The 27,666-nt window shown below is 46.2% G+C and overlaps 1 protein-coding gene across 1 annotated transcript in view; it reads right to left on the reverse strand.

Annotated features, from left to right (window-relative positions):
• LOC147113150 (dynein axonemal heavy chain 8-like) overlaps positions 1 to 27,666 on the reverse strand; it is a 43,304-nt gene that overhangs the window by 8,182 nt on the left and 7,456 nt on the right. Inside the window, exons 2-4 of the mRNA XM_085996267.1 lie at positions 11,602 to 11,758; positions 8,337 to 8,489; positions 2,630 to 2,819 (exon numbers count right to left, since the gene is read on the reverse strand). Coding sequence (XP_085852393.1) covers positions 2,630 to 2,819; positions 8,337 to 8,489; positions 11,602 to 11,640 — 382 coding nt within the window. The 5' untranslated portion in view covers positions 11,641 to 11,758. The remainder of the gene's footprint in view (positions 1 to 2,629; positions 2,820 to 8,336; positions 8,490 to 11,601; positions 11,759 to 27,666) is intronic.

The following is a 27,666-nucleotide window of genomic DNA, read 5'->3' on the forward strand; positions in this document are numbered from 1 at the left end:
CTACATGCTACCCCTTGGTGACATCATCCGAAAGCACAACATCACGTTCCACGTGTACACTGACGACACCCAGCTCTATCTCACCACCCACCTCTCACCACCCACCCCTCCACTGTCTCTGATTTGTCACACTGCTTGTCCAACATCTATTGGATTAGCAGAAATTTCCTCCAACTAAATATTGGGAAGACTGAAGCCATTGTCTACGGTCCCCGCCACAAACTCCGTTCCCTAGTCCCCAACTCCATCCCTCTACCAGGCCGCTGTCTGAGATTGAACCAGACCATTCACAACCTTAGAGTCCTATTTGACCTTGAAACATAGAAACGTAGAAGATAGGAGCAGGAGTAGGCCATTCGGCCCCTCGAGCCTGCTCCGCCATTCAATGAGATCATGGCTGATCATCCAAATTCAGTACCCTGTCACTGCCTTCTCCCCATATCCCTTGATCCCTTTAGCCTTAAGAAATATATCCAACTCCTTCTTGAATATATTTAATGAATTGGCCTCAACTGCCTTCTGTGGTAGAGAATTGCACAGGTTTACCACTCTCTGGGTGAAGAAATTCCTCATCTCATCTCTGTCCTAAATGGCTTACCCCTTATCCTTAGACTGTGACCCCCTGGTTCTGGACTCCCCTGCCATCGGGAACATCCTTCCTGCATCTAGTCTGTCTAGTCCTGTTAGAATCTTATAAGTTTCAATGAGATCCCCTCTCATTCTTCTAAACTCTAGCGAATATAAGCCTAATCGACCCAATCTCTCCTCATACGTCATTCCTGCCATCCCAGGTATCAGCCTGGTGAATCTTCGCTGCACTCCCTCCATGGCAAGAACATCCTTCCTCAGATAAGGCGACCAAAACTGCACACAATACTCAAGGTGTGGTCTCACCAAGGCCCTGTACAACTGCAGCAAGACATCCTTGTTCCTGTACTCGAATCCTCTCGCTATGAAGGCCAACATACCATTTGCCTTCCTAACCGCCTGCTGCACCTGCATGCTTACCTTCAGCGACTGGTGCACAAGGACACCCAGGTCTCGTTGCACTTCCCCGTCTCCCAATCTATTGCCGTTCAGATAATAATCTGTCTTCCTGTTTTTGCCACCAAAGTGGATAACCTCGCATTTATCCACATTATACTGCATCTGCCATGCATCTGCCCAATCACCCAACCTGCCCAAATCATACTGGAGTTTCTCAGCATCCTCCTCACAGCACACACGCCCACCCAGCTTTGTGTCATCTGCAAACTTGGAGATATTACATCTAGTTCCCTCGTCTAGATCATTAATATATATTGTGAATAGCTGGGGTCCTAGCACCGATCCCTGCGGCACCCCACTAATCCTGCCTGCCACTTGGAAAAAGACCCGTTTATTCCAACTCTTTGCTTCCTGTCTGCCAACCAGTTCACTATCCAAGTCAGTACCTTACCCCCAATCCCATGTGCTTTAACTTTGCACGCCAATCTCTTATGCGGGACCTTATTGAAAGCCTTCTAAAAGTACAAATACACCACATCTACTGGTTCTCCCTTATCTATTCTACCAGTTACATCCTCAAAAAATTCCAGTAGATTAGTCAAGCATGATATACCTTTTGTAAATCCATGTTGACTTTTGTCCAATCCTGTCACTGTTTTCCAAGTGCTCTGCTATTACATGATTTATAATGGACTCTAACATTTTCCCCACTACCGATGTCAGGCTTACCGGTCTATAATTCCCCGTTTTCTCTCTACCACCTTTTTTAAATAGTGGGGTTACATTAGCTACCCTCCAATCCATGTGAACTATTCCAGAGTCTATAGAATTTTGGAAGATGACCAGCAATGCATCTACTATTTCTAGGGCCACTTCCTTAAGTACCCTAGGATGTAGATTATCAGGCCCTGGGGATTTATCAGCCTTCAATCCCGTCAATTTCCCTAACACCATTTCCCTACAAATACTGATTTCATTCAATTCCTCCCTCTCATTAGACCCTATGTTCCCCAACACCTCTGGGAGGTTATTTGTGTTCTCCTTTGTGAAGACAGAACCAAAGTATGTATTTAATTGGTCTGCCATTTCTTTGTTCCCCATTATAAATTCCCCTGATTCTGACTGCAAGGGACCTACGCTTGACTTCACCAATCTTTTTCTCTTCACATATCTATTGAGATGAGTTTCCAACCACATAACCACTCCATCACCAAGACTGCCTACTTCCAACTCCGTAACATCACCCCTGCCTCAGCTCATCTGCTGAAACCCTCATCTATGCCTTTGTTACCTCTAGACTTGACTATTCCAATACTCTCCTGGCCGGCCTCCCATCTTCTACCCTCTATAAACTTGAACTCATCCAAAACTCTGCTGCCCATATCCAAACTCGCTCCAAGTCCCGTTCACCCCTCACCCCTGTGCTCGCTGACCTACATTGTGTCCCAGTCTGGCAATGCCTCGATTTCAAAATTCTGATCCTTATTTTCAATTTTGTTTGATAACGCTCCTGAGAAGCCCCTTGGGGTGTTTTAATCTCCGAATGTAATTTACAATCAGTTAATGATGCAAATTAGCTTTAGACAGCACTGCTTCATGCTTAGTACCATGGTGCACTGCTCTTTAGATTACTGGTACTTACCCTGGGGATTAAAGAACCCTGTCATCCAAAACACATTGGGCCTGCCCTCAAAGATCCAGGAGGAAAATTGTGAATTTCTCTCCAGGAACTCTGTGAACCAAAATCCCAATGTAGAAGAATCCCAGGAAATCCTCTTCCACACCGCAGGGACACGAGCATCGTAAATGTTATCCAAGGCATCTGTTAAATTCTGCAATGGAAAAGAGAGAGAGCATTGCACTTCATAGAGAATCCAGGAATCTCCTTGACGCAGACAAATCATCTAAACTAGTGTCAGCTGTGGCTCCGTGGGTAGCACTCTCTCACCTCTGAGTCAGAAGGTTGTGGGTTCAAGTCCCACTCCAGGGACTTGAGCACAAAAATCTAGGCTGACACTCCAGTGCAGTACTGAGGGAGTCTTTTGGATGAGATGTTAAACCGAGGCCCTGTCTGTCCTCTCAGGTGGATGTAAAATATCCTATGGCGAAGAAGAGCAGGGGAGTTATCCCCGGTGTCCTGGCCAATATTAATCCCTCAATCAACATCACAAAAAACATTATCTGGTCATTATCACATTGCTGTTTGTGGGAGCTTGCTATGCGCAAATTGGCTGCCGCATTTCCTACATTACAACAGTGACTACACTTCAAAAGTACTTCATGGCTGTAAAGTGCTTTGAGACGTCCGGTGATCATGAAAGGCACGATAGAAATCCAAGTCTTTCTTTTTAATGCAGTATTCAATCTGCACATAACTTATTTACAAACACAAAAAGAAACAGAAATACAAATACTGGAAATCTGAAGTAAAAACAGTGGAGCAGACCCATCAGCACCTGAACAAGAAAGACAGGTTGTTTCAGGTATGGGACATCATTCTCTTTCAGCTGCTGATTGATCTGTGCATTTTTTTCTTAATCATTCAAGGGATGTGGTCATTGCTGGCAAATCCAGTATTTATTGCCCACCCCTAATTCTGGTGATGAGCCGCCTTCTTGAGCCGCTGCAGTCCGTGTGGTGAAGGTACTACCACAGAGCTCTTAGGGAGGGAATCCCAGGATTTTGACCCAGTGACGATGAAGGAACACCAAATATTTCCCAGTCAGGATGGTGTGTGTCCTGGAGGGGAACTTGCAGGTGGTGGTGTTCCCATGCATCTGCTGCCCTTGTACTTCTAGGTGGTAGAGGTCGTGGGTTTGGAAGGTGCTGATAAAGAAGCCTTGGCGAGTTGCTGCAGTGCATCTTGTAGATGGTACAATGTGCGCCAATGGTGGAGGGAGTGAATGTTTAAAGTGAGGATAGTGTGCCAATCAAGCGGACTGCTTGTCCTGGATGGTGTTGAGCTTCTTGAGTGTTGTTGGAACAGCACTCATCCAGGCAAGTGGAGAGTATTCCATCACACTCCTGACTTGTGCCTTGTAGATGGTGGAAAGTCTTTGGGGAGTCAGGAGGTGAGACACTCACCACAGAATATCCAGCCTCTGACCTGCTCTTGTAGCCACAGTATTTACGTGGCTGGTCCAGTTAAGTTTCTTGTCAGTGGTGACCCCCCAGGATGTTGATGATGGGGGATTCGACGATGGTAATGCCATTGAATGTCAAGGGAAGGTGGTTAGACTCTCTCTTGTTGGAGGCTGTCAATGCCTGGCACTTGCGTGGCACGAATGTTACTTGCCACTTAACCGCCCAAGTTCAAATGTTGTCCAGGTCTTGGTGCTTGCGGGCATAGACTGCTTCATTTTCTGAAGAGTTGCGAATGGAACTGAACATTGTGCAGTCATCAGTGAACATCCCCACTTCTGACCTTATGATGGAGGGAAGGTCATTGATGAAGCAGCTGAAGATGGTTGGGCCTAGGACACTGCTCTGAGGAACCTCTGCAGCGATGTCCTGGGGCTGTGATGGTTGGCTTCCAACAACCAAACCATCTTCCTTTGTGCTAGGTATGACAGTGGAGAGTTTTCCCCCCAATTCCCAGTGACTTAAATTTTACTAGGGCTCCTTAATGCCACACTTGGTCAAATGCTGCCTTGACAGTAAGGGCAGTCATTCTCACCTCACCTCTGGAATTCAGCTCTTTTGTCCATGTTTGGACCAAGGCTGTAATGAGGTGTGGAGATGAGTGGTCCTGGTGGAACCTAAACTGAGCATTGGTGAGCAAATTATTAGTGAGTAAGCGCCGCTTGATAGCACTGTCAATGACTTCTTCCATCACTGCTGATAATTGAGAGTAGGCTGATGGGGCGGTAATTGGCTAGATTGGATTTGTGGACAGGACATACCTGGGCAATTTTCCACTTTGTCGGGTAGATGCCAGTGTTGTAGCTGTACTGGAACAGCTTGGCTAGAGGCGTGGCTATTTCTGGAACACCAGTCTTCAGCACTACAGCCGGGATGTTGTTGGGGCCCACAGCTGTATCCAGTGTGCTTATGTGGAGTGAATCAAATTGGCTGAAGACTGGCTTCTGTGATGGTGAGGACCTCACAAGGAGGCCGAAATGGATCATCCATTCAGCTGGCTGAAGATGGTTGCAAATGCTTCAGCCTTGTCTTTTGTGCTCATGTGCTGGGCTCCGCCATCATTGACGATGGGGATATTCACGGAGGCTCCTCCTTCTGTTAGCTGTTTAATTGGCCACCACTATTCATGACTGGATATGGCAGGGCTGCAGAGCTTTGATATGATCCGTTGGTTGTGGGATCTCTTAGCTCTGTTTATAGCATGCTGTTTCCGCTGTTTAGCTTGCATCTACTGCTGTGTTGCAGCTTCTCTAGGTTGACACCTCATTTTTAGGTACTGCTGGTGCTGCTCCTGGCATGCTCTCCTACACTCCTCGTTGAACCAGGCTGGCTTGATGGTAATGGTAGAGTGAGGGATATGCCGGGCCATGAGGTTACAGATTATGGTGGAATACAAATTCTGCTGCTGCTGATGGCCCACAGCATCTCATTGATGCCCAGTTTTGAGCTGCTAGATCTGTTCTGAATCAATCCCATTTAGCACGGTGGTAGTGCCACACAACATGATGGAGGATGTCCTCAGTGTGAAGGCGGGACTTTTTCTCCACAAGGACTGTGAGCTGGTCACTCCTACCAGTACTGCCATGGATAGGTGTATCTACGTGGGTAGATTGGTGAGGATGTGTGAAGGAATGAGCCATACCTATTCAGAAAAATACACAATTTTATGAAATATTCTGACTTTATTAAACATGACAAACTGGGCTTAAAAATCTGGAAGCCTCAACAATCTAAAGCTGTAAACGGCATATGAGCTTTTGAGATAAAATAAGTTGTTGACACTGCACTGTAAACTGCATACAGGCTTTTGAGATAAGATAACTTGTTGACACTGAAACAATAGCTCTATTGAAGCAGAAGGTAGGAGGTTCCCAAAAGTCTGAGCCTTGGAAAGAACACAATAGCCATACCAAGTTTAGGTGCTTTAAACCAACACTTCGGGAAAGAAACACATAAAATTAAAGAAACATATGCCTTCATAAAAATGACATCAAATGAAACACTGGAGGCACCAGCCATCACATTGTTTTTGTGTTAAACTTGGAACACGTAGGAGACACGAAGTCTGTGGTACAACCAGCTGAGGTGATTAAGAATTGCATAGATCATCCTAAATAAGGTGTTCTAAATGCAAAAGATACAAACAGGAGACTTTGATAAGAATGACATCAAATAGCTACATCTGTTACAACCGTTTTTTATGATAAGCTTGAGACACCTACACAGCAGACATAAGTCTACTTGCTACAGCTGAACTGTCTGTAAGAATAGAAGTCAACAGAAAAATGACTAGAGATAATTAGCTTACATCAGCAGAAAACTTCAAAGGACATACCACTGAAAAAAGGGTATAAATATAGAACTTTCAAATAGGAAGATAGATTCGCTTGAAGGGGCAAAGCGATTCTCAGGCTTCAGAGGCAAGCTCTGTAAAGTCTTCAACTCTTTGTATCTCGGGGATCAAGGTATTGTAAGGTATTTGATTTTGGTGGATATCCTGGAATAAGACTAAAAAATGTAAAAACATGTAATGAAGTTAAGATTTGAGAATAAGGCTCTCTGATAATAAGAATTGTAAGCTTTTATATTTGGCGACTGAATCACCAGCATGTCGGTTCTTTAATAAATCTATATATTTTTAGAATTGTCTCACATAGTACTTCTGTATCAAACTCACAAACTCAATCTCTGTACACTCTTTGGTGAGGAGTTGCAGAATTCTGGGGGAGTTTTCTGGACCCTCATAATATCCGGAAGGTTACAGTCTAGTTAAACTTATTAAAAGTGCTATCTGGAGGACGGTAACATCTTCAGGTCGTTCCATTCCTTTAGGGAGAGATAGTCTGGACCTTTAGACCCAATTAAGCGTCTTTAGGATTTGGCTACCTCTAACTTTAGTTGAGAGTGAACGTCTGGGGAATACGCCTGATCCGGGGTAGCCCGAAAAGGGCTAGGACTAGTAATTATCCCTTCAGACGAGGTCAAGTAGGTTTTTCCCTCGTGTTGGTTCTCTCACCACCTGCCGCTATCCCAGTCTGGCAGCTATGTCCTTCAGCACTCGGCCAGCTCGGTGCTACTGAGCCACTCTTGGTGATGGATATTGAAGTCCCCCACCCTGAGTGCATTCTGTGTCTTTGCTACCAATGTTCCCTTTTTTGGGTGCATGGGCCCTTTAACAGCTGCATGCCCGATTCAATTTTTTGCGCATGCATGCAACAAGCACAACCTGTGCTGTTCATTGTCTCTGGCAAGTGGGAATGAGATGAAGCTATCTCTCTATGTATATAGAGCCTCTGTGACCTCCCTTATGCAGCATTGTACTGAAACTGCAAGATGTTGTTTATATCTCCAGCAGCAGAAGGAGCCAGATGCATAAAGGTTAAGAGGCACGGTCACCTTGACTGCCAAAAGGGCCTTGCCCTGCCTTGCTCTGAGGTTGCAGTTGCAGTTGCAGTTGCAGCCTTTGGCAGATTCTAGTCACGACTTCTTTAGTGAAGTGAAGACGTCTCAAGCATTGGTCGTCGCTAAAGTTGAGGTAAGAAAATTGCTCCCTGAACACCCTGGGCGGATATGGCCGCCTGCTGAGAGCCCCCCTTCCCCATCTCCTCCTTCCTCTTCTAGCAGCTTGTCTTGCTCTGCTTGGCCTCTGTTCATTCTCCCAGTCATGCTCAATTCCAAGAGGTAGGCCTACTAGGCCACCCATGTCTGGAAGCAACTTGTTTCAGCACAAGCTTTTAAATGAACAAAAAAGTATTTCAACACCAGCCAGATCACTCCCTGTAGACTATTGAAACTTTAGGCAAGTATAGGAAAGTTCCCAAAACACATACAATTGCACCAACATCGTGTTCAGCTGTGTGAGGTTAAGACAGAGTGTTGGCTGGAGCATGGTGTTTGAAAATGGCAGTGCTGGTGTCATAATCTGCTTGCTCTGCATGCTGCCAGTGGTCATTAGGTGTGCGCACATGCGCGTGCGCAAACCCCTTAACCAAGATGGCGTCTGAAGCACTTCCCATCAGAAGTGTGCATGCGCATCTCGGACTCCATTTTCGAGCATTAGTAGGCTGCGTAGCACCCAAAAACGGGCATTACAAAGCCTAATTTAGTCCGCTTTATTTCCCTGTTCTACATGGCCACATCGGAGAATGTTTGGGCTGTGCCTGACGTAAAGTGTGAGCTGTACCTGTTGATATCGGAATGACACTGACCTCGCTCATGATGATGGTTCCCTCTATGGCCAGCTGTAAGTCACTCAGACAGATCCGAAGCATTGTAATAACCTTCTGCATTCGGTCAATTTCTTGTCGCAGGAAAATATTCATAGAATTCAAAATCCCCATTTTTAGGAGGCGAGCTTTCACCTATCAAAACAGACATGTTCTTTCAACACGATAAACCAGTTTGCAGTCACTACTATCTTTCTAAATAGTGATACAGAAACTGATAATTTTAGACAATGTTCCTTTTACAGCAGTAAATACATCAATTGCAGTAAAGCTAAGTGATAGAAAATCCAGTAGATCCAGAGGGTTTGGATTCAGTTTCAACCACAGATGAGTTACTAAGCTCCCCTTGGATATATCGTATTTAGCAATAATTCAGCACTTTTGGTTACAAAAGACATGGGACTGGTAGTTGAGAAATATGTACTACCCAATGGTGCTGAGGAGAAGCTCACAGTATTTGAATTGTGATACTTGACCTTGAAATGATTAAACAGGCTCAAATACTTTGAAGACTGCTGTTCGTCGCAAACAGAAATTGCTGAGAGTCCACTCCACCGCCAGAACTCTGGCAGGGTGGGACTTCCGCCCAGCAGTCTTCCCTGGTCCTGATTCCATCCTAACTCCTGAGGTCAGGCTCCATTGCATGAAGGGGGCTGGTGGCTGCGACATTTCTAGTATTTTCTGAGATGTGCTCCATAGGGGATCAGGAATTTCTCAGTAGCATCTTGCTGCTCCATAATGGTCAAAGAATGTGCAAAACTGAAACAAAGGTGGGATTTTACAATTGCTGCTTTCAATTCACTCAGGGTGATTAAGTGCCATTACAAAACCAGGATTTGGGCCCCGTTTTCTGCCAAAATATTCTCCTAGCACGCAATTACAGCTGCATCATCAATACTTTGCACTGGGGCAAAGGAGGCTCAACTGGCGAGATTTCTGGCAGGTGATGCCATCCCACCAGTCCCACCTCTTCTGGTGCCAGTATGTGGGAATGGGGTGTGGAATTGAGAAGCCCCAACTCTCACTTCTAGTGCAATTTTTCTACATTAGAAAAAGGTCAGAGGCCCGGTAATGTTGAGTCCGATCCCAAATTCTGGCCAACCTGCCCTGTTCAAGCTACCATAGTGCACTTCCAGGCTCAGAAATTTCGGGCCTGATGTGTTTAAAAGCAAAATTTGGTGCTGTTATGTCCCCTATGAGACTTTTAGTATTGTGTTTTGTCTCCCCCTAGTGGTTTTACTACTTACCTCCTTATTGTTGATTTATGTCATGTGACATGATGAGAAAGCGAAAGTAAAACACAACCACGAGGGAGCCCACAATTCATGGCTGGTGATGTATACAGTATCTAACGCCATCCTTCTTAGTTTCCCCCTTTGACTGGCATTGTCTGTAAGTAGCCTTTTATCAGATGTCTTTATGTTTGATCTATGTCACCATTTCTTGATATTTGTGGCCAGATGAGTTAAAATATTGCACTTTGTGGAGTTTCCATGTGGCTGGCTATTAGTCTTTCTCCTGGCATTCATGTGTTACACCTTTGATTGTTGTATCAGATTTACCTCAAATTGTAATAGAACCGTTGAGTTATAGTGGTAACGTTTCGTTCTACTATCCTACGTTTATTTTGTGTATTCAGATCGTGATTGTAAGACCAATCGGCCTTATTTGATGTTGTAATTTCTTGCTCTCTTGTAGTTTCACCCTGTGTCATTAAACTGGATTAAAAGTAACAACGCCTCCTGTTTGGTGATGAGGGTTTAGCTGTCTGTCGAATCATAGTCGTGAGGAGGACAGAACAGGTGCAAATAAGAAAAGTCGGTCTCTACCTCAGACTGGAATAAATATGACAACGCAATTGTTCAATCTTGAATTCTGGTACTAACAAATAGTAATAACAGAGAGATAAAGGTGGGAATTTTAACTCCTGGGTGGGAAAGCGGCCTAGCAAGCGGCCAACCCGTCCAGGAACAGTAGTGGGAGGGCCAACTGATGTCATGGCCAGGCCTCATTAACAAAGTGGGTGGGAAGTCGGAGGAAGCAGTAGAAAGTTGGGCAGCCCAGAGGCCACCTGCTGGGTCCTAGGTAAGTGGGGGATTGGTGGGGAGAAACAGTGGTTATGTTAGTGTCAGCGGTTCATGAAGGGGGAAGAGGGGAGTCGGGTGCAGGGGAGACCTACATTTTCCGTGTGGGACTTGAAGGAAAGGGAAGTTTTAAACTTACTTTCCTCTTTGGTCTTCAGACCAAATTTTTGCTGTCAGGTGGCCCACTGACTTCCTGGTTAAAATGATTTGGGGTCCTATTGACATTATACGAACCTGATTTGCATGAATGTATCAGGATCCAGCCTGATCTCGGTGGGTGCCTCAATCGCATGAAAAATCAGGCATGTTAAAATTAAAACGGAGTGAGAATGGAGTGAATATTTCACCCACTCTACCGGGCGGGGAAGTTAAAATTCCCACCAAAGGGTTATCTGGACAATAAGGGGGAAAAATTTGGTATCGACCATTTTGGGGCGCTAACATCGCCTGGGTGCTAACTTTAGCGCCAGCGAGCGCGAACGGACATTCTCGGAAGAATGTCACACATAACTTCATTTTCAATTCCGTTTCAGAGCATCTTTATTAATATAATCTGAAGGTACCTTGCTGAATGGTTTTACAGCTGGTCACATTTGTTTGTTTTTGTTTATGGAATGGGGGTCCTTAACCAATGAAGTTAAACCTTCTTCTTTAATCTTGTTAACTGATGCCACATGTAATTGCTGTGTTGCTGGAGTTACCGTTTATTGTACTGCAGGTAAGTTGCTCAAGGACCCTAAGAGTCACTGCTTGAACTGGAAGAAGCCAATGTTTAGACGGGAATAATGTGCCTCAAGTGTTGGAATTACCCCGTGCACCAGTAATCACACATGTGTATATTTAAGGGAACATTTCTCGGTTTGAAGTTCACATTTTTTGACCTTTTTGATGCTGCCAACAATCTCCAAAGGTTGGAGGTAACTGCAATCGGCTACAGTTTGTTGTAAGACTGATTGCTAGGACAGTAAATGCAGCAATTTTATGCTAATTTTAGTATTAAGATATCCAACAGAGGATCCCAAAAACAGTTTATTTTTTGAGCCTTCCAAGGTGGCTCACTCACATCACTGACACCAAAAACACGACACTTGCCTTTGAGAGGCCAAATATGGATAGAGCTCAGTGCCCCTGTGATACCCTTTTAACTCATAACAGTAAAGTACCTCATGTGCCACATAATCTGGAGGCAGTTTTGTCAGCATATTGCTAGCCAGTCTAAAGACAGTGGCTTCTCGAGTCTCTCCTCCTCCTCCAGCACTTTCCTTTGGCTGGATGTTGGTGATAGTGTTGAGAATTTCGGTCGCAGTGTTACTCTGATACCTGAAGGAAAAGAAGGCAATAAATGGAGAGGGTCTTTTAAGACTCAGGAATCCACTTTTCTAGTATCCGCCGTCTGTTTTGGGTTTTCTAGCTTACTGCAGGTGATGTCAGACTTTAATGACCTTAAATCTCCTGTGTGCTCCTCGGACGGTTAAGTCAGTGAGTAGCTAAATCATACAATGAAGTTTACAAGTTTGATCTCTAGTCTCTGCAAAGTTAGCCAATCTCAGGAAAGGCATGGCTAGGGAAGCTACAATTAGCCTCAGTGTCCGTGGATTGGGGAGCAGAAAACTGGCTTGGATTCCCACCTCTGATTGCTATCCAATGATTCCTGCTGGAAGTGCATGAGTGGATCTGGATAAGGACAGAATTGGGGTTGACTGTGATGCCCCTGTGACCAAATAGCCTGCTGAGCCTCACTGATTCAGCTCACATGAAAAGTCAGGCAGGATTCCAATGGATAACTTGCCTCCATGGAACTGTACATCAGCAAGAAGTCAACGCCTTCAGGGGAGGGGGAAGGGGCGGGAGAAAAAGGTCTCTGATTTTTGGGTCTTTTCTAACCTTCTTACCCTGGACTATTTTCATAATAAGGAGTAGCCCCTGTTTCCATGGCTCATGATTCCACTACTGGTGCCATCCTCGCCAGCTGACCATTAGTATGAGGTACATTCATCAACTCAGTATTATAGGGAGATTGTTCTGGATTCTCCCACCAGAGGAAATCGTTTCTCTGTATCGACCCTATCAAATATTTTTCATTTTAAACACCTCAATTAGATCAGCTCTTAACCTTCTAAACCCAAGGGAATACAATCCAAGTTTACACAACTTGTCCTCATAATTTAACTCTTTCTGGTGAATCTGCGCTGCACTACCTCCAAGGCCAATATATCTTTCCTCAGGTTTGGGTCCAGAACTGAATGCAGTTACTCTACACGGGGTCTGACCAAGGCTCTGTACAACTGAAGCATCACTTCCTCACCTTTGTATTCCAATCCCCTTGAGATAAAGGCCTAGATTCCATTAGCCTTTTTGATTTTGTACCTGTGTACTAGGCTTTAGTGATCTGTGCACATCCTTTTGCTCACTCAAAGCTCTTAGGTCTAGAAATTCAGTATAGCCACGTTTGGGGCGCTTACAGCATGGCGTTCGCTAACTTTTGCGCCCGGCGCAACTTAGCGCCACCTTCGCCGATATTCAGTTGCATCGCCCCAAGAGGTTGCTGCTGCGCTAAAGCAAGCGATGCACGACTATCATTAGGCGCTAAGCCGGCGATCCGGGGCGCAAACACCGAAGGCGGGCGCAGCGCAGGTGCAGCGAGTTGCTCATTGAGGGCAGACAGTCAGGCGCCGGTCAGCACTTAAAGGGAGAGGGTGGAATTGCTTGGCTGCCACGCCCTGCACGCTGCAGCCCTAAGGCAAGGCCTGAACACTGCTTCTGGAACAGCTCCACGCCCAGGAGAATGGAGAAGGCCAGGGAGAGAGCACAGCGCTTCGGCGAGGGTGACCTGAGGCTGCTGGTTGGCGCAGTGGACCACAGGCGCCATATCCTCTTCCCTGAGGGTGGCAGGAGGCCGCTGCCTGCCAAATATCGGAAAGCATGGAGGGATGTGGCAAACAGGGTCACGTCCAACAGCGTGGTTGGCAGGACACCAACCCAGTGCCGGAAAAAATTCAACGACCTCACTCGGGTTGTCAGGGTGAGTACCCTTTCCAGTATCCTCCTCATCCTTGCATGTGCACCTCACTTTATAGCCAAACGGGTCTGAAAGCCCTAATGGCCAGCCCTCATCCAGCAGCTATGGGACTGTCATGAAAAGCACTTGCGCATTCAGGACTTTAGACACTGTCAGGGCTATTCGACCATGGGAGGCAGTGCGGGCAAGATCAGGGCTTGACACTGTCAGGGCTAATCGACCATGGGAGGCAGTGTAGGCAAGATCAGGGCTTGACACTGTACTTAGAGGCTGTCTTTTCTCTTGCAGGCCAAGCTGGCGCATTAACAGAAGACAGCAGCGACAGACCGGGGGAGGCCGTCCTGACCTGAAACAGCTGAGCGACCTTGAGCAGCGAGTGGAGCGGATCATGGCAGGCCGGCTGAGTGGCCCCGTCGCCACTGGAGATGCTGACCCTGTTCTGGGCACCAATGGTAAGGTCATCACCTTTTTGACCTCTCCCTTTCCACTTGCGCCTCACACCAGCATCCTTTGCCACTATCGAACCAATGCAAAGCACAGCAGCACTCATGCCTCCCTCGCTGCCGCCCTGTCCTCACTCTAAAGCAACTCTTGTGCCTCCCTGCTTTCAGATGGTGACTCGCCAGGTGAGGAGGCTGCCCCTCAAGCTGGCACTGTGTCCGAGTCAGACATAGAGGAGGAGGAAGAGGAAGCCAGCCCATCAGGGACACCCTCAGCCGAGGCAGCCCATGGCCATGATGGTGACGTGTCTTCCCTGGAGGGGAGCAGGGGGGAAGGGTCGGAGGATAGTGTAGCTCCGGGGACCAGCGGGCTGCAGCAACGCGGGAGGGGTGGGGAAGCTCAGCGGCCTTCTCCCCGGAGGGTGAGTGCGGCCTCCAGTCCTGCTACGGTGAGCGCAGAGGAGGTGCGGCTCCTAGCGGAAATGGGCGCCCAGGCTGAGCGCAGGCACACTGAGCTCATAGCTGCAATGGCAAGGATGCCTGACTCCATAGAGTCACTGGCAAGGAGTGTGCAGGAATTCGGGGCAGCACAGGCCAGGAGTCTGCAGGACGTCGCGGCAGCACAGGCCAGGAGTCTGCAACAATTCAGTGCAGCACAGGCCAGGAGTCTGCAACAATTCAGTGCAGCACAGGCCAGGAGTCTGCAGGACGTCGCGGCAGCACAGGCTAGGAGTCAGCAGGACTTCGCTGCTTCACAGGCGGCTTCTAGCCAAGTGCTCAGTCGTGCCATGCATTCACTGGCTGCTGTCATGCAGACACAGACCAGGGCCACACGGGCACTAACTGCTGCCACACTCGCTGGATTGGCCAGGCATTGCCGGGGCACTCGCCATGCCGCAGCAGCCCAGCAGTCTGTGCCTCAGCAGATTGCTGCGCATGCTGCAGTGCTGGCCCGTGCGTGTGCCAATGTATCAACTGACCAGGGAGTGCCTGTGATCTGTCAGGTTGGCAGCATTCCTGTAGCCAACACTGTCACTCCTCCATTGCAGCTGCCACCAGCTGTTGGACAGATTGCTGCCGCCCAAGCAGAGTTGGAGCAGTCAGCAGCCGGTCCCTCCAGGCCTAGAGCTGGTCCAGGCCGACCCCCAAGGGCATCTGCCATCTCACCATTTGACCCTCAGCAGCCTTCCCCCAGCCTTGCTGCAGCCACTGGGGTCCCATTGAGGAGGAGCTGCAGGGCGGGCAGGGGCCAGTCACGGAAGCGAAACGGATCACCCTTGCAGCGGAAAAAGTAGAAGGTGTGGCCAAATGTTTTGTTTTATATATAAAGGCCGAGACTGGTATATTTGTTTCATATATAAAGGCCGAGACTGGTGTATTTGTTTCATATATAAAGGCCGAGACTGGTATATTTGTTTCAAATATAAAGGCCGAGACTGGTGTATTTGTTTCATATATAAAGGCCGAGACTGGTGTATTTGTTTCATATATAAAGGCCGAGACTGGTGTATTTGTTTCATATATAAAGGCCGAGACTGGTGTATTTGTTTCATATTTAAAGGTCAAGACTGGTGTATTGGTTTTACTTATAAAGGCCGAGACTGGTGTATTTATTTTACTTATAAAGGCCGAGACTGGTGTATTTGTTTCATATATAAAGGCCGAGACTGGTATATTTGTTTCATATTTAAAGGCCGAGACTGGTGTATTTGTTTCATATATAAAGGCCGAGACTGGTATATTTGTTTTACTTATAAAGGCTGAGACTGGTGTATTTGTTTCATATATAAAGGCCGAGACTGGTGTATTTGTTTCATATATAAAGGCCGAGACTGGTATATTTGTTTCATATTTAAAGGCCGAGACTGGTATATTTGTTTCATATTTAAAGGCCGAGACTGGTGTATTTGTTTCATATATAAAGGCCGAGACTGGTATATTTGTTTTACTTATAAAGGCCGAGACTGGTGTATTTGTTTCATATATAAAGGCCGAGACTGGTATATTTGTTTCATATATAAAGGCCGAGACTGGTATATTTGTTTCATATATAAAGGCCGAGACTGGTATATTTGTTTCATATATAAAGGCCGAGACTGGTGTATTTGTTTCATATTTAAAGGCCGAGACTGGTATATTTGTTTCATATATAAAGGCCGAGACTGGTGTATTTGTTTCATATGTAAAGGCCGAGACTGGTGTATTTGTTTCATATTTAAAGGCCGAGACTGGTGTATTTGTTTTACTTATAAAGGCCGAGACTGGTGTATTTGTTTCATATATAAAGGCCGAGACTGGTATATTTGTTTCATATATAAAGGCCGAGACTGGTGTATTTGTTTCATATTTAAAGGCCGAGACTGGTGTATTTGTTTCATATATAAAGGCCGAGACTGGTATATTTGTTTCATATATAAAGGCTGAGACTGGTGTATTTGTTTCATATTTAAAGGCCGAGACTGGTGTATTTGTTTCATATATTGAGGCCGAGACTGGTGTATTTGTTTCATATATAAAGGCCGAGACTGGTATATTTGTTTCATATATAAAGGCCGAGACTGGTATATTTGTTTTATATATAAAGGCCGAGACTGGTGTATTTGTTTCATATATAGAGGCCGAGACTGGTGTATTTGTTTCATATATAAAGGCCGAGACTGGTATATTTGTTTCATATATAAAGGCCGAGACTGGTGTATTTGTTTCATATATAAAGGCCGAGACTGGTGTATTTGTTTCATATATAAAGGCCGAGACTGGTATATTTGTTTCATATATAAAGGCCGAGACTGGTGTATTTGTTTCATATATAGAGGCCGAGACTGGTGTATTTGTTTCATATATAAAGGCCGAGACTGGTATATTTGTTTCATATATAAAGGCCGAGACTGGTGTATTTGTTTCATATATAAAGGCCGAGACTGGTATATTTGTTTCATATATAAAGGCCGAGACTGGTATATTTGTTTCATATATAAAGGCCGAGACTGGTGTATTTGTTTCATATATAAAGGCCGAGACTGGCATATTTGTTTTATATATAAAGGCCGAGACTGGTGTATTTGTTTCATATATAGAGGCCGAGACTGGTGTATTTGTTTCATATATAAAGGCCGAGACTGGTATATTTGTTTTACTTATAAAGGCCGAGACTGGTGTATTTGTTTCATATATAAAGGCCGAGACTGGTATATTTGTTTTACTTATAAAGGCCAAGACTGGTGTATATGTTTCATATTTAAAGGCCGAGACTGGTATATTTGTTTCATATTTAAAGGCCGAGACTGGTATATTTGTTTCATATATAAAGGCCGAGACTGGTGTATTTGTTTCATATTTAAAGGCCGAGACTGGTATATTTGTTTCATATATAAAGGCCGAGACTGGTATATTTGTTTCATATATAAAGGCCGAGACTGGTGTATTTGTTTCATATATAAAGGCCGAGACTGGTATATTTGTTTTATATATAAAGGCCGAGACTGGTGTATTTGTTTCATATTTAAAGGCCGAGACTGGTATATTTGTTTCATATTTAAAGGCCGAGACTGGTATATTTGTTTCATATATAAAGGCCGAGACTGGTATATTTGTTTCATATATAAAGGCCGAGACTGGTGTATTTGTTTCATATATAAAGGCCGAGACTGGTATATTTGTTTTATATATAAAGGCCGAGACTGGTGTATTTGTTTCATATTTAAAGGCCGAGACTGGTATATTTGTTTTACTTATAAAGGCCGAGACTGGTGTATTTGTTTCATATATAAAGGCCGAGACTGGTATATTTGTTTTACTTATAAAGGCCGAGACTGGTGTATTTGTTTCATATATAAAGGCCGAGACTGGTATATTTGTTTTATATATAAAGGCCGAGACTGGTGTATTTGTTTCATATATAAAGGCCGAGACTGGTATATTTGTTTTACTTATAAAGGCCGAGACTGGTGTATTTGTTTCATATTTAAAGGCCGAGACTGGTGTATTTGTTTCATATTTAAAGGCCGAGACTGGTGTATTTGTTTCATATATAAAGGCCGAGACTGGTATATTTGTTTCATATTTAAAGGCCGAGACTGGTGTATTTGTTTCATATTTAAAGGCCGAGACTGGTATATTTGTTTTACTTATAAAGGCCGAGACTGGTGTATTTGTTTCATATTTAAAGGCCGAGACTGGTGTATTTGTTTCATATTTAAAGGCCGAGACTGGTGTATTTGTTTCATATATAAAGGCCGAGACTGGTGTATTTGTTTCATATATAAAGGCCGAGACTGGTGTATTTGTTTCATATATAAAGGCCGAGACTGGTGTATTTGTTTCATATTTAAAGGCCGAGACTGGTGTATTTGTTTCAGATATAAAGGCCGAGGCTGGTGTATTTGTTTCATATTTAAAGGCCGAGACTGGTGTATTTGTTTCATATATAAAGGCCGAGACTGGTGTATTTGTTTCATATATAAAGGCCGAGACTGGTGTATTTGTTTCATATATAAAGGCCGAGACTGGTGTATTTGTTTCATATATAAAGGCCGAGACTGGTATATTTGTTTCATATTTAAAGGCCGAGACTGGTGTATTTGTTTCATATATAAAGGCCGAGACTGGTATATTTGTTTTACTTATAAAGGCCGAGACTGGTGTATTTGTTTCATATATAAAGGCCGAGACTGGTATATTTGTTTCATATATAAAGGCCGAGACTGGTATATTTGTTTCATATTTAAAGGCCGAGACTGGTGTATTTGTTTCATATTTAAAGGCCGAGACTGGTATATTTGTTTCATATTTAAAGGCCGAGACTGGTGTATTTGTTTCATATTTAAAGGCCGAGACTGGTATATTTGTTTCATATTTAAAGGCCGAGGCTGGTATATTTGTTTCATATTTAAAGGCCGAGACTGGTATATTTGTTTCATATATAAAGGCCGAGATAACACATTAACAGTGGCGACGAGTACGATCTTACCCTGCGGCAGAGATACATCCAAGGCAGTTTAACGGGCGTCGAGAGGAGGCATCCGCCCTCATCATTCTGCTGAGAAAAGACTCGGGTCTGCAGAGCAAAGGAAGAATTCTGACACGAAGCCTTCCATCAGCAACAGGCAGTGATCATCCCTTCTATCACGGTGGTGGGTAAGCCGATCAGCGACGAGCAGCAAGTCGGCCACGTTGACTGTGAGTAGGGGAGAAAATAACCAAAAAAAAAAAAACGGAGGATATAAGGGCGGAGAACTCGACCACGGCCGGGGAAAAGAGCCGGACAGAAGTCGGGGCCAGAGGCACTGAGACTGGGGCAGCGTAAGGCACGGAAGCCGCGGTGAACGCAAACGCAGCCGGTGCGAAAGACCGGGCTGCAAGCGGGCTGGGAGACGCAACAGCGTCGAGAGAGAGCTCGACCGCGACCGGTGAAAAAGGCCGGGCAGCTACCGAGGCCGCGAGGCGCAGCGACCGGGTCAGCGTAAGGCGCGGGAGAAAATAAAAAATAAAAAAATGCAGAGAACTCAGCCGCAGCCGGGGGGAAAGGACCAGACTGCAAGAGGGGCTGGGAGGCACGATTTGAAAACCGCTGGGGGAGGGCGAACGCAGCAATACGGCAATCGCCATTACAGCCAGCGGGGGGAGAAAGGCAAATGCGGGAAGCCGCCATTTTCGGAGGCGGGGGAAGAAGACAAGCGCGGGAAACCGCCATTTTGTAAAAGAAAAAAAGAATAATTCTTTTGTTTCTCAAGAAGATCGCGAGGATGCCTAAGCGTGGTAACATCAACGATTTCAATCCCGATGTGGAAGATTGGGCCACGTATGTAGAACGCATAGAGATATATTGTAAGGCAAATAAAATATCAGATGAAGATAAAGCACTAACCTTACTAAACTCAATGGGTGCGAAGACATACGGGCTATTGAAGCATCTTCTATCACCAGCTAAACCGGCGGATCAGACTTTCGCTAAAATTGTTGCTGTCCTGAAGAATCATTTGAACCCCACACCGCTGATGTTAGCGGAACGATTTAAATTTTATGCGAGAACGCAACTGAAAGAGGAAAGCAACGCGGAGTATTTAATTGAACTGCGTAAGCTAGCGAAATACTGCCAGTTTGGGGAAAGCCTGACAGAGGCACTGAGAGACAAATTCGTGTGTGGGTTGTCGAAAGAAGGAACACAAAAGCGGCTACTTGAAGAGAATGATCTTACACTTGATAAGGCTGTCACTATTGCAGCATCGCACGAAGCCGCAGCGAGAGGCACTGCGGAAATGCAGCTGAAGGCAGCGGTACTCAGCGTAGATCAAATGGCTTTGGGTTCAACGAAATGTTATCGTTGTGGAAAGACAACACACGATCAGAACCAATGCCGGTTTAAAAACCAGGAATGTGGAAAATGTGGCAAGCTTGGTCACATAGCTAAAGTATGCCGGTCAGGAAAGAAGACCAGCAACAAAAAGTCACCACAGGAAAAGTGCAGAAAGGTACATAAGGTGGCTGAGAAGAGTTTGGATGAACAGAATTCGGATTCAGACTCCAACAGCAAGGAACTGGGTAGTCTGAGAATTCACAACGTGAGTAAGGAAGCTGACCGACAAACTATCTGGGTCACACTGCAGATAGCAGGAGTCCAAGTGAAGATGGAATTGGACACCGGATCGGCATTGACGGTCATGAATAAGCAAGATTACAAAAAGTTATTCAAACATATTCCCCTACGGGATACGGAGATAGTATTGCAGACATACACGGGGCAAAAAGTATACCCCATCGGAAAGATAAAAGTCAAGGTGATACACAAGGGCAAAGAACACCAAGAAATGGACTTATATGTACTACCTGAGGGAGGTCCACCACTTCTGGGACGGGAGTGGATCAGAAAAATAAATATGGACTGGCACTCCCTAAACGCAATAATGGTAGATTCCGGAAAAAAAGATGTCAAACCTGAACGATTGTCCAGAATATTGGATGAGGCTAAAGAGGTGTTCCAACAGGGACTGGGAACACTGAGAGGAATTAAGGCAAAAATCAAGATTGCAGAACATGCAAACCCAAAATTTTTCAAAGCGAGACCGGTACCGTATGCGATACGACTTGCTGTGGAAGCTGAGCTGGAAGGGCTGGAACATTCAAGAGTACTGTCTAAGTTGGACTGGAGTGAGTGGGCCACGCCCATTGTTCCCGTCATGAAGCGTTCATCGAGTAACAAGCCAGGGGAACCAGGGAAGGTCCGCATCTGTGGAGACTTCAAGATCACAGTTAATCCGGTGCTTCACACGGTGCAATATCCGCTTCCGCAGATTGAGGATATCTTTGCTTCATTGTCTGGTGGGAAACACTTCATCAAGATAGACCTGGCGCAAGCGTACTTACAGATGGAAGTTGAGGAAGAGTCGCGCCAGTATCTCACAATCAGCACGCACAGAGGCTTGTATCGATATAATAGACTGGTTTTTGGAGTGGCTTCGGCTCCGGCAATTTGGCAGAGGGCCATGGAGCAGGTATTACAGGGAATTCCAAGCACTCAATGTTACTTGGACGATATCCTGATTACAGGAGATGACGATGAGGAACACCTTGCAAATTTGAAACTGGTGCTCACCAGGTTGAAGGAATATGGCCTTCGAGTTAATCGCCAGAAATGTGAGTTCTTTCAGAAACGGATCTCGTACTGTGGTCATGTCATTGACCAGGAGGGGCTGCACAAGTCACCTGACAAGATCGAAGCTGTTGTGAAGGCTCCCGCTCCGGAAAATGTATCCCAGTTGAGATCGTTCCTAGGGTTGATTAACTATTACCATAAGTTTCTGCCAAATCTATCCACGGTGCTGCACCCGCTGAATGCTCTTTTGCAGAAAGAAGTACCATGGAAGTGGAGCGAGGACTGTAAGAAGGCCTTTCACAAAAGCAAGACATTGATCACCTCAGAGGAAGTGTTGGCTCACTTCAACCCAACGCTACCTATTCGTTTAGCTTGTGATGCTTCTCCTTATGGTATTGGAGCAGTACTCTCACACAAGTTGCCAAATGGCTCGGAAAGGCCAGTCGCATTTGCATCCAGATCATTGACCTCCGCTGAGCGCAACTATGCTCAGATAGATAGAGAGGCTCTCAGCCTGGTGTGGGGAGTAAAGAAGTTTAATCATTACCTGCAGGGCCAGAAGTTTACACTGCTGACAGACCACCAGCCGTTGGTATCCATATTCAACCCTAAAAAGGGCGTTTCCATTATGACAGCGCAAAGGCTACAGAGGTGGTCCCTTTTCCTAGGGGCACACCAATATGACATAGAATACAAAGGATCAAAACAGCATGGGAATGCTGACGGTTTATCACGCCTACCGTTGCCAACGGTAGAAGAGGCGCCTACAGTGGACCCAGTGGAGATGTTCCACTCAACCATAGTGGAATGTCTACCAGTAACAAATTCTACGATCGAAAAGGAAACAAGAAATGACCCGACTCTCTCACGAGTCTACGATTTAACGGTGAAGGGATGGCCAGCACATGGCGAACCACTGTTGCCAGCATTTTCGCAAAGAAGAGAACAGCTGTCAGTGTGCCGAGGAACTTTGATGTGCGGATCCAGAGTGGTGATTCCACCCAAACTCCAGCATAAAGTGCTAAAGGAGCTTCACGAGGGGCATCTGGGTGGAGTGAAAAATGAAGAACCTAGCCAGAGCGTTCGTGTGGTGGCCAGGTATCGATGGAGACATCGAAGAAATGACCAAGAGCTGTCTAGGATGCCAGAAGGTCCAAAACGCCCCACCACAAGCTCCTCTGCATCCATGGGAGTGGCCCTCATCTCCATGGCAAAGGGTACATATCGACTTTGCTGGTCCATTTATGGACTCAATGTTCTTAATCGCGGTGGATGCACACTCCAAGTGGCCGGAGGTAATAAAGATGTCCTCCACCACCACGGAAAAAACCATCACAGTATTAAGGACCATATTTGCCAGGAATGGGCTGCCGGAACAGATCTGTTCTGATAATGGACCGCAATTTGTGTCCGAAGAATTCAGGAAGTTCTTAAAAAAACAATGGGGTTAAGCACTACACGTCCGCCCCATACCATCCCGCCACCAATGGATTAGCTGAAAGGTTTGTCCAGACCTTCAAGAAGGCCATAAAGGCCATGGGTAATGAAGACATAAATCTACAACATAAGGTAGATAACTTCTTGTTGGCGTACAGGAATGCAACACATGCGGTCACAAACCAAACTCCCGCCATGATGTTTTTCAATAGAAGACTAAGATGCCGGCTGGATTTGATCAAGCCAAACATCAGAAGGGACGTAGAGAACCGGCAATTTCAAGGCATGAATGAAAGGCCAACTAGAACCTTCCAGATAGGTCAACAAGTTTTGGCCCGGGACTACTGTACCGAGAAATGGCAGCCTGGAACTATTTGCATACGACTAGGACCGCTGATGTATACCGTGGACATTGGTGAAAGCATAATAAGGCGCCATGCTGACCAGATCATAGCGTCATCCGAAAAGGGACAACCTACACCACAACTCTATACGCCTAATGATGAAGCAGAGATACCCATAGTATCTACCTCCGATCCGGTGATACTGGAACCAGATGAACCCGACACTGACATTCAAGCCGAATCGACCTTGCCAAAAGAACCTACTACACCACCGAAAACTACCACACCACCGAGGCGTTATCCGGACCGAGTCAGGAAGCCTCCAGAGAGACTGAATCTGTGAACTGTTTGTACATGAAGTTGTGTATATATGTTATGATGTTATGTTTAATGGGAATATATACTGTTAACCTAAAAAGGGAGGATTGTAGTGTATGTAATCGTTCCACCTTTAAGAGAACTATTTTAAGGGTTGCACTACTTTATCTTGGCTGCTGTATACTGTAATACCGGTGGCGACCACACCGGTATATAAGTGCTGTGTAATGATTTATTGGGCAGTTCCGCCCTGACCTTCGACTAGTAAAGACCTGTTAAAGTTTACTCTTGTGGTCTCTGTAGTAATTCTCAATATAACACACAGACTTAACAGATCCCACCACCAAACACATCTTCCCCTCCCCTTTCAGCATTCCGAAGGGACCGCTCCCTCTGCGGCACCCTGGTCCACTCCTCTATCACCCCCAAAACACCTTCCCCTTCCCACAGCACCTTCCCATGCGAGCACAGGCGATGCAACACCTGCCCTTTCACCTCCGCCCTCCCTTCCCACCGTCCAGGGCCCCAAACACTCCTTCCAGGTGAAACAGCGATTTATTTGTACTTCTTGCAATTTAGTATACTGTATTCGCTGCTCACGTTGCAGTCTCCTCTACATTGGGGAGACCAAACGCAGATTGGGTGACCGCTTTGCGGAACACCTCCATTCAGTCCGTAAGCATGACCCCGAGCTTCCGGTCGCCTGTCACTTTAATTCTCCGCTCCACTCCCACTCTGACCTCTCCATCCTCGGCCTCTTACACTGTTCCAATGAAGCTTAACAGAAGCTCGAGGAACAGCACCTCGTCTTTCGATTAGGCACTTTACAGCCTTCTGGACTCAACTTCGAGTTCAACAATTTCAGACTATAACCTCGGCCCCCATGTTTTCTTTTCTCTCTCACATGGCAGCTGCTGATGATTCTGCCATTGTCATTTACACCTCATCTAGAGTCATCTTTTGTTTCGTAACTTGTCCCATTACCATCTCCTTTTGCCTTGCACCATCATCATCCCTTTTGTCTTTCAATCTCTCCTGCCTTCCATCCTATCACAGGTCTTACCTTTTCTTCTTTCCTCACCTCCCCCCCTTTCCCTGCCCCTGCACTTGCTTAAATATCTGTTACTTCTCCAATCTTTTCCAGTTCTGATGAAGGGTCATCAACCTGAAATGTTAACCCTGTTTCTCTCTCCACGATGTTGCCTGACCTGCTGAGTATTTCCAGCATTTTCTGTTGTTGATACATTAACAAGTTTGTTTTATGGAGGGAGCACTTAAGATATGAAGCCTATCAAACTTACTCGCAGTTACAGGGGACACTGCTGCATGACTCAGCAATTTTGGAGCAGGATTAACTTCGAGTCCAATGAGGTCCAAAGAGTTCACAAACTCTCCCGTGCTGCCTGCAAGTGTTCAATGGTGCAATCTGTGCTCGTCGGTTAACGTTATACTCAAAAGCAGTTTCTAAAGCTCATAGGGAACACGGTGGTGGCAAATACCTTACACAAGCCACGCAAAGCCTTGCAGGATTGAAATTGATTATGCACCATTAATAGAACACTATTATAAGTTGCACAGGACATCGCTGCAGGAGTTCCTCAGGGCAGTGTTCTAGGCCCAACCATCTTCAGCTGCTTCATCAATGACCTTCCCTCCAACATAAGGTCGGAAATAGGGATGTTCACAACTCCTCAGATAATGAAGCAGTCCATGCCAGCATGCAGCAAGACCTGGACGACGTTCAGGCTTGGGCTGATAAGTGGCAGGTAACATTCGCGCCACAGAAGTGCCAGGCAATGACTATCTCCAACAAGCGAGAGTCTAACCACCGTCTCTTGACATTCAACAGCATTACCATCACCGAATCCGAATCCCCCACCATCAATATCCTGGGAGTCACCATTGACCAGAAACTTAACTGTGGCAACAAGAGCAGGTCAGAGGCTGGGTATTCTGCGGCAAATGTCTCACCTCCTGACTCCCCAAAGCCTTTCCACCATCTACAAGGCACAAGTCAGGAGTGTGACGGAATACTCTCCAATTGCCTGGATGAGTGCAGCTCCAACACTCAAGAAGCTCGACACCATCCAGGACAAAGCAGCCCGCTTGATTGGCTCCCCATCCACCACCTTAAACATTCACTCCCTCCAGCACCGGTGTACCATGGCTGCAGTGTGTACCATCTACAAGATGCACTGCAGCAACTTGCCAGGGCTTCTTCGACAGCACCTCCCAAACCCGCAAACTCTTCCTCCCAGAAGAACAAGGGCAGCAGGCACATGGGAACCTGCATGTTCCCCTCCAAGTCACACACCATCCTGACTGGGAAATATATCGCCAATCCTTCATCGTTGCTGGGTCAAAATCCTGGAACTCCCTATTTAACAGCACTGTGGGAGTACCTTCACCACACGGACTGCAGCGGTTCAAGAAGACGGCTCACCACCATCTTCTCAAGGACAATTAGGAATGGGCAATAAATGCTGGCCTTGCCAGTAACGCCCACATCCCATAAACAAATTAAAAAAAATTATTTGTGGACTACACAACGCTTCTCTTGTTAACATCAAAGCTGTCAATTGAGATATTTTACACTGTTGAACAAGGTTGTGGTTTCAAGTCCCACTCCAGAGACTTGAGCACAAAAATCTAGGCTGACACTCCAGTGCAGTACTGAGGGAGTGCTGCACTGTCGGAGGTGCCGCCTTTCGGATGAGACGTTAAACCGAGGCCCAGTCTGCTCTCTCAGGTGGATGTAAAAGATCCCATGGTACTATTCCGAAGAAGAGCAGGGGAGTTATCCCCGGTGTCCTGGGCCATTATTTATCCCTCAATCAACAAAACAAAAGCAGATTATCTGGTCATTATCACATTGCTGTTTGTGGGAGATTGCTGTGCGCAAATTGGCTATCGCGTTTCCGACATTACAACAGTGACTACACTTCAAAAGTACTTCATTGGCTGTAAAGCGCTTTGGGATGTCCGGTGGTCGTGAAAGGCGCGACAGAAACCCAAGTCTTTCTTTATTACTCCCGCTGCTTGTAGCAACAGACAATTTAACACTAAATTAACTTGTGCATTTAATGGAGTTGATCCTGCGGTGGCGATGTCCCAACACAGGTATTATAGAAAACTGCAAAAAAAAATCCTTTCTTTTGGAGGAGCAGCCTGAGACTTACTGAGAGAGAGAGAGAGAGAGAGTAGGGGAAGAGAGAGAGAGAGAGGAGGGGAGGGGGAGGGGGAGAGAGAGAGAGGGCAGAGAGTGATAGAGGGGGAAGGGGAGAATGAGAGAGGGGGAAGAGAGAGAGAGAGGAGGGGAAGAGAGAGAGAGAGAGGAGGGGAGGGGGAGGGGAAGAGAGAGAGAGAGGAGGGGAGGGGGAGGGGGAGAGAGAGAGAGGGCAGAGAGTGATAGAGGGGGAAGGGGAGAATGAGAGAGGGGGAAGAGAGAGAGAGAGGAGGGGAAGAGAGAGAGAGGAGGGGGAGGGGGAGAGAGAGAGAGGGCAGAGAGTGATAGAGGGGGAAGGGGAGAATGAGAGAGGGGGAAGAGAGAGAGGAGGGGAAGAGAGAGAGAGAGAGGAGGGGAGGGGGAGGGGGAGAGAGAGAGAGGGCAGAGAGTGATAGAGGGGGAAGAGGAGAATGAGAGAGGGGGAAGAGAGAGAGAGAGGAGGGGAAGAGAGAGAGAGAGGGGAGAGAGAGAGAGAAGGCAGAGAGTGATAGAGGGGGTGGGGGGAGAACGAGAGAGGGGGAAGAGAGAGAGAGACAGGAGGGGAAGAGCGAGATGGGGAGAGAGAGTGGGAGAGAGAGGGGGAGAGAGAGAGAGGGGGTAAGAGAGAGGGCAAGGGAGAAACAGAGGGGGAAGAGAGAGAGCGGAAAGAGAGAGAGATGGGGAGAGCGAAAGAGAGTGGGACAGAGAGAGAAGGGGAAGAGAGAGTGAGAAGGGGAAGCGAGAGAGAAAGGGAAAGAGAGAGAGGGGGAGAGAGGGGGAAGAGAGAGAGGAGGAGGGGCAGAGAGAGAGAATGGGAAGAGATGGGGAAGAGAGAGAGAGAGAAGGGGAAGAGAGAGAGAAAGGGGGAAGAGAG

The sequence above is a fragment of the Somniosus microcephalus genome, chromosome 9 (assembly GCF_052327205.1).
Source record: "Somniosus microcephalus isolate GS21.2 chromosome 9, FLI_Smic_1.0, whole genome shotgun sequence".
NCBI classification, from domain to species: domain Eukaryota; kingdom Metazoa; phylum Chordata; class Chondrichthyes; order Squaliformes; family Somniosidae; genus Somniosus; species Somniosus microcephalus.